The 8,266-nt window shown below is 36.2% G+C and overlaps 1 protein-coding gene across 1 annotated transcript in view; it reads right to left on the bottom strand.

Moving 5' to 3' along the window:
• Window positions 1-500: 500 nt before the first annotated feature.
• The window catches only part of LOC137406628 (NADPH-dependent diflavin oxidoreductase 1-like), a 62,408-nt gene continuing 54,642 nt past the window's right edge, over window positions 501-8,266 (bottom strand). Inside the window, exons 12-14 of the mRNA XM_068093240.1 lie at window positions 4,578-4,756; window positions 3,207-3,301; window positions 501-982 (exon numbers count right to left, since the gene is read on the bottom strand). Of these exons, the coding sequence (XP_067949341.1) occupies window positions 847-982; window positions 3,207-3,301; window positions 4,578-4,756 (410 nt within the window). The 3' untranslated portion in view covers window positions 501-846. The remainder of the gene's footprint in view (window positions 983-3,206; window positions 3,302-4,577; window positions 4,757-8,266) is intronic.

Genomic DNA, 8,266 nt, shown 5'->3' with positions numbered 1-8,266 from the left:
TATCGATTGTTAGTTGTTGTGTTTATCAGTGTAATTATCTACCTATCGACTGTTAGTTGTTGTGTTTATCAGTGTAATTATCTAGCTATCGATTGTTAGTTGTTGTGTTTATCAGTGTAATTATCTACCTATCGACTGTTAGTTGTTGTGTTTATCAGTGTAATCATCTACCTATCGACTGTTAGTTGTTGTGTTTATCAGTGTAATTATCTAACTATCGATTGTTAGTTGTTGTGTTTATCAGTGTAATTATCTACCTATCGACTGTTAGTTGTTGTGTTTATCAGTGTAATCATCTACCTATCGATTGTGCCATTCCAATAGCAAGCACAGAAAGTTGATAAGGCTAGCCCCAATTAAGGCTTTTATTTTTAGCGTGTCTGGTTGTCGAGCCTACACACGGTGATAATAACAAATTGTTTGCATACTGGCTACTACGTAAGCCTCAACAAAAATGTGTGGTTGCTATGTATTACCGAGTGAATAAAAGCTGCTTACAATAAATATAAATAGATTTATTAAATAAAATTGAACAAGCCATCAGCAACATGTATGGACTGCGAATATAGCTGCTGAGAGTGTGACCAGGCAACCTCTAGCACAGATTCAAAATCTTAATTCTTTAAAAGCCTACAAACCATCGACTGCTTTAAAGCAATAGCAACATCTGACTAGCGAAAAACAATACGTTGCGGCAGCCTTGCAGGTCAGGGCAAGTTGCGGCAGCATTGCAGGTCATGGCAAAAGAACAATAAACATCAGATCCATACGGTTCCTATCAACAAACGTGTACTTTGATTTCAGGCTTACGATTATAGTATACATTCATTGGATGGCCTCATAGCATCACCAGCATTCCAGTTGATATCGCCCAACTTTTTCTAACTCAGCAATGTACGGCTCCCCCTCACCATCACCAAGATGCTCTGAGACTATGTTAACCAACGTGGCTCTCACATCATCAGGCATGCGTTTGGCATTACTGCAAACCAAACAAAACCTTGCTGAGGCTATACATGAATATATACTGTAAATCACTGAACTTGTCCTGCATTCTTAATTTACTGTATCCATAAGATTACCTTTCAGATTACCTTTATTATGATTGGATAAATTGCTAACGCACATATTGGTTCTAGTTTTGCTGAGCCTATAATAACCTCAATTCATCAAACTGGTTGGAGAGTATAACTATTATATTTCAATAAAGGGTCCTTTAGTAGCCTACATATAAACTTTCGGGTTATGTAAAAAAGAGCTATGGTTGAATGGGATATGAAATATACATAGTGGGTAGTCAATCAATTATACGATCAACCACAGACAAGGCCAATAAACACTATTTTAACATTAATCCATCATATTTGCTTTGGGAGTCTACAAATATTCCTTTGACATAGGGTGTAAGCGTATGTGTGTATATATAGGTGTAAGCATATAGGGTATACATATAGGGTCTGTAGATGTATGTGTATACGGGTGTACGCATATACGGTATGCACAAAGTGTGTATGCATTAGTGTTGGGCCGGTGTATAATTTAGTGCCGGATAGGATATCCTTGCACTTTTTTATCGGTTTTCCTGGTGTCGGTATCCTCGGTATTTACCATCTTCGGTATCCTTTGCCAAGTCAGAAAGTTCGGTATTGTCGATATTGTAGTTCGGTATATGGTCTTCGGTGTGTGTTTAATTTCAGCTTACCTACTGCCTATTTTTATATAACACAGGTGGGGATAAATTAAATATGAAACATATAAATATATCAAACGTATCAAATATCAAACAGAGGGTTTTACCACATATAAAACGTAAATTACGTTTTACATTCTATCAATGTAAGACGTAAGATAATACTAGATACCTATAGATAAGAGGGAAAATGTTCGTTGAAGAAAGAGTTATACTATAATTCGCATGTGTTGTGTTTTCAGAATGTCTGAAAAAAAGTTGTGATTGCCAATGTGCTAGAGACTCTTTTTGATTAGCGGTTCGTCAAAGAGGCGTTTTTGCAATTAACCATAACATCAATTGACGCCCGATTATAATCTCATTCGGTTACATGGTTATTGTGCGCGAGACGTCAAATGAGCTCATTCATAAGCAGCTCATTGTGCCGGAGATTCTCCCGCGCATTGCGTCACTGGTAATGCTGTAGCCTGTCAAATACAAAAATCTATCCGGACAACCATTTACCGATAGGCTTTTACGGATAAATACCGATCTTATCAAACCGGCTGCGGATAACTAACTGTCACCGAAAATGATTGGTTTCCCAGATACCGATAATCCCTCAGTGTCAGTAAGAGCGGATAACTCCTCACCGGCCCAACACTAGTATGCGCATGAGATACACCTATGTACATGTATGTGTATATGGATGTATGTATATGTGGTCTGCATATGTGTGTGTGTATATGGGTATCTGCATATGGGGTCTGCATATGTATGTGTATATGAGTGTTTGCATATGGGGTATGCATGTCTGCATATGTATGTGCATATGGGGTATGCACAGAGCGTGTATGCACATAGTGTGCGCAGGCTACGATGACTGACCCCTTACAGGCTACAATACCTGACCCCTTACAGGCTACGATAACCGACCCCTTACAAGCTACGATAACTGACCCCCTGCAGGCTATGATAACTGACACCTTGCTGGATAAACATTGTTTTAGATTAATATTAAATATGTTTATATGTTCATTAGATTTGTCTGTGTGTCATCCACAACTCATAGAGTAAATACTGTTTCTATTAGACATGATTGATGAGTGCTGCGTATAGGCAAGTTCAAATGTAAACAGGCCGTTATGGTTGTTCATCCCACACAGCTAGGTGAGGTGTCAATACACCGCATTAGGAAAGTCATGTCCCTCATTTTTAAGACAGCGATTCTAAACCACATTTTTTCACATTTTCTTAAATAAAACCAGTTGATATACAAAGAAGAGACAGCTTTTGTATGATATTCAATGTTAAAAATAGAAAATTAATAGGCGACTAATACAAAATATGTAACGGTATTCAACAGGTATGCAATAATTTAAACAAATGTCTAAAAAGTGTGTAATTTTCTAGCAATTACAAAAGTAGTGCACTTGAGAGATAAATCAACAGCAATACTAACACCCCTATGCATTGATGCTTCAAACTCAGGTGGTTTTAAATGCCTTAAGAATGGATAGTGCGAGGTAATCCTTACCCAGCTACAAATATATAGCTATGCTCTTGGCGCAACCAATCCCAAATAAGCTCGGAGTTGTCTTGCATCGCATTCCACACGTAATACTTTTCTGGCTAGAAAGGAAGAAATAAAACTGTGGCCGTGCTATCGACATTAATATTTCAGATTTAACCGATTGTACTTTCTCGCTAGTGAAAATACTAGTCTAACCACTTGACTGAACAACACAGTTTAGATGCATCAAGATATGACCAGAAAAATTATAGGTCTTACGGTGAGAGAAAACGGTGGGCTAAGAGCTAAGGCTAAGCATCCAGGGAGTCTGACTGTGCCGAAATCTAAGCATTGTGCACTGGCTTATGACAAACCAGAATGATTTATTTTAATATTATTTTAACTGAATTTCATCTATACAACAGTTGATATAACTTAGCTAATCTTGATAAATGTACAATCCAATTTTTCTCACAAAAATGCAATTTTACCAACAATGAAAAAAATAGAAGTTGCAACGACTGACAACATTTTTTGTTCTGAAGTCTGGACAAATGATGCGAGCTTGCATAGCGAACACGACATATTTAACTACAATATATTCAAAAATCGCATTAATCCTCCAATTTGGTTTTTTAATCAATGTTGTACCTTGTAATACAAGTTCTGGTCTAAATCAGATGGCATAATTGAGTGGCCGTTCACTATAATGATGTACTGATTAATTGACATCTGTGATTTCATGTCTATCACATGTTATTCAGGTCAAACTCTCAACTAAATGCACAGATGAAGGGAGTCTTCATATCAACTGCATACATTTTGAAGCAGTTTGGTTCTGAATCGACAACAAATGGTCAACTGAGAGAATATCAGCAAGTACAGTTAATAATTTTGCCGCAAACCTGTGAAAGTTAGTACACTGCACACAAATATGACACACCATACAACCGCAAACCTGTGAAAGTTAGTACACTGCACACAAATAAGACACACCATACAACCACAAACATGTGAAAGTTAGTACACTGCACACGAATATGACACACCATACAACCACAAACATGTGAAAGTTAGTACACTGCACACAAATAAGACACACCATACAACCACAAACATGTGAAAGTTAGTACACTGCACACAAATAAGACACATCATACAACCACAAACATGTGAAAGTTAGTACACTGCACACAAATAAGACACACCATACAACCACAAACATGTGAAAGTTAGTACACTGCACACAAATAAGACACACCATACAACCACAAACATGTGAAAGTTAGTACACTGCACACAAATAAGACACATCATACAACCACAAACATGTGAAAGTTAGTACACTGCACACAAATATGACACATCATACAACTGCAAACCAAAATATCTTACTTGATCTCTAGAGAAAGCTGTGAGTAGTTGAAGAAAACCGTCGGAGACCATTGACCTCCACTCATCTTCGCACAGAAAGTCTCCATCTTTATTTCTGCTTCCAAAAATCAGAAGGTTCCTGATGTGGCCCTGTGAGACTCTCTTATGGAGGAATGAGCGGAAGGGAGCAACTCCTGTGCCTGATAAAAATATATAACATACAATGTTTCTGACATAATACTAATAGTTTGGAACGGTGATAACTAGTTCTTCATAGCTTCCGATTTTAGTTTTACAACTATGAATCTCAAGAGGTTCACCCGACAGGAAGTCGTAAAACCCCAGGGCTGATACTCCCTCCTAAAAGGCCCATTAGGTTCGGCCCAAAATCACGTTTTAGGGGGGGGGTTTTCAGACCATGGGGCACTGTCAGTGAATTTGCTACTTTAGGGGGGGTTTCCACAGCCAAGCCAGTAAAAGGGCCCATGATCATTAAGGTTTTATTCAGTCAAAGTAATACCAAGAAATTGCACCGAAAATCCAGTCTTAATTTTAATGCAGATTGCTGTTGCTTGCTCACTGACGGTAAAGGAAGGTAAAAGAGACAGTCGACACTGCATTATCTTAGCAACCCTTTAGCAATATACTCAGAATGGATGATAAACTTATTTTATTGTTATTCATTATGTTTTCCTTTGTAAATGAAAATGATATTCTGATGGTTGATGCTTGGAATAAGTTTTATTAACCCTTTTGCAGGCATAGCGACATTTTGCCGTTTTGCGATTACTGACGTTAGTGGGCAGAGCGACTATTATGCCGCCACATGAACGGTTTTTATAAATAGATTTATGGTTAGCTAATTGCCTTTTTTATTTAATTTTTTTACCAATAGTAAATTAAAATATATTGGCCTCTGTTGGCAACAAAAAAATAATCCGTTCGCAGAAGAAAAAAACGATCGTTTTTGCAATACTAAACAAACGAAAAATCCGAAATAAAAACGTATTTAAATAAAATTGGGAATTTTGTTTGTAGCTTTTTTCTGCTTTATTAATGCATGAATCATATTGGATGTTTAGTGGGGTGTGAAACCTGGGTGCCCTCTAGGGAACTCCCAGTGTTTAGGGGGTGTATTTCAAATTGGCCAACCAGGTGATTGGGGGTACAATATCCAAATTCAAATTGACCAACCAGGTGATTGGGGGTACAATATCCAAGTCTGGGCCTATCCAGGTGGGTGTTTCTTTCAGAGTATCAGCCCTGGGAGTAAAACGGGAAGAAAATGCCGACTCGTACTTTTGCTACGATTAGACAGAGAACTTAAGGAATAACATGAACAAACACCTTTACATCAGTTCTTTACCAAAGGCTACATAGCTGTCATGAAAAAAAACAATCGTTATGTGAAACAAGCAACAAAAGAGTCTGCATATGATTGAAAATAAAAAATAAAAAACACCAAACAACCAAGCAAAAACTGTAAACAAACTATGTTGATTTTAAGAGCATTTAGTGTAAGTGAGGCTGCTCCATATATATATATATATATATATTTATATATATTTTAGTACAAACGCGTCTGATGAGTGCATCGCACGAAACCAATTTGCAGCACAATTACTAAAAGTTTACTTTCTTCGTAATATTTTTTCATATATATATATATATATATATCACCAACCCTACTCATGTACCATCTTGCTTCTGTATTGCCAAGGTTACATCTCAATTGCCAAGGTTACATCTCAATTCCCTGTTTTTACTGCAGATGTGAAATTACAATATAAACCTCTTTGACTGATTATTTTTATATATTTTTTAGTTTCTTAGACACGACCCATTAATTTGTAAAGATTTTCATTTAATGTACTAGTTAAGCTCTATGTAATTACTTGATGTATTCATCTATCTTAAAGTTTTTGGACAGTGGAACGAATAAATAAAACAAAATGCTTTCTTATCGAAATATCTGCAGCAATGTATGATGAATTTGACCTACAGAACAAATATCGCGATGGATTAACTTTGTATGTTGAGGTTGACTGCATCAGTGATTCGAGTTATGAAATAACATCCAGTTTTAGTTTTGATTTTACCAACAAATTTTTTTAGCTTCGCACCTCTATTTTCTGTACATGCCAAGCAGTAGTAAAGTCACAGAGAGACAATCTGGTAAATCAAGGTATGTTTAAGCACATCAAATAGTTGGTATTTAACAGAAGTAATAGTAACAGAAGTAATAGTAACAGAAGTAATAGTAACAGAAGTGATGGTAACAGAAGTAATAGTAACAGAAGTAATAGTAACAGAAGTGATGGTAACAGAAGTAATAGTAACAGAAGTAATAGTAACAGAAGTAATAGTAACAGAAGTGATGGTAACAGAAGTAATAGTAACAGAAGTAATAGTAACAGAAGTGATGGTAACAGAAGTAATAGTAACAGAAGTAATAGTAACAGAAGTAATAGTAACAGAAGTAATAGTAACAGAAGTAATAGTAACAGAAGTGATAGTAACAGAAGTGATAGTAACAGAAGTGATAGTAACAGAAGTGGTATCGCCAACAACCAAGGATAAATAAACTTGTTTCTCATGCACGCTGTGACCAGGGAAATAACAGAAGTGGTATCGCCAACAACCAAGGATAAATAAACTTGTTTCTCATGCACGCTGTGACCAGGGAAATAACAGAAGTGGTATCGCCAACAACCAAGGATAAGTAAGCTTGTTTCTCATGCACATTGTGACCAGGGAAATAACAGAAGTGGTATCGCCAACAACCAAGGATAAATAAACTTGTTTCTCATGCACGCTGTGACCAGGGAAATAACAGAAGTGGTATCGCCAACAACCAAGGATAAATAAACTTGTTTCTCATGCACGCTGTGACCAGGGAAATAACAGAAGTGGTATCGCCAACAACCAAGGATAAGTAAGCTTGTTTCTCATGCACATTGTGACCAGGGAAATAACAGAAGTGGTATCGCCAACAACCAAGGATAAATAAACTTGTTTCTCATGCACATTGTGACCATGGAAATAACAGAAGTGGTATCGCCAACAACCAAGGATAAATAAACTTGTTTCTCATGCACATTGTGACCATGGAAATAATGAAGTTTAGTAAAATACATACTAAAGCTTCCTTCAAGTATGTGTTAAGTAAACTAAATCCATTTAAGTTAAATTCAACGTTTATGTTATACATCTGTCTCGAAGGTAGAAACTCTCCACGTAGTACATCGTAATATTATATTATCTTACAGATCATAACGACAAAAAGCACTAAAGTCATTGTAGGTAACTATAGTCACTAAGGTTAACATATCATTTTATTATTAATTTTAATGAAGATGATTTTTACCAGGAAGTGATTGCATTAAATAATTACTATGGGTTTCTATATCGCTCCATGTACATCTATAACCTACGATATTTTTGCATGCAAAAACTGGCATGCCAATTTTTGCATGCCAACACTGAAACGAACTAAAATCATATAACCGTATACCAAATAACTTTTCATTGTAATAGTAGCAAAACAGACTATGTTTAGCCACTACTTGCTAATGATTTCACATTTAAATTTAAACACCTTTACATTTTTATTTTTCCTCCTAATTTTTTTCAATGAAACACTTCTTTCACGTTATGAAATTTAAAACTTAGAGTTGTTTGAAAAAGTTTGAAAACCTTTACAGTAGTTT

Source organism: Watersipora subatra, chromosome 10 (assembly GCF_963576615.1).
Source record: "Watersipora subatra chromosome 10, tzWatSuba1.1, whole genome shotgun sequence".
Taxonomy (NCBI): Eukaryota; Metazoa; Bryozoa; class Gymnolaemata; order Cheilostomatida; family Watersiporidae; genus Watersipora; species Watersipora subatra.
Note: the sequence above shows the minus strand (reverse complement) of the source record. Positions and strands in the feature narration are given on the sequence as shown.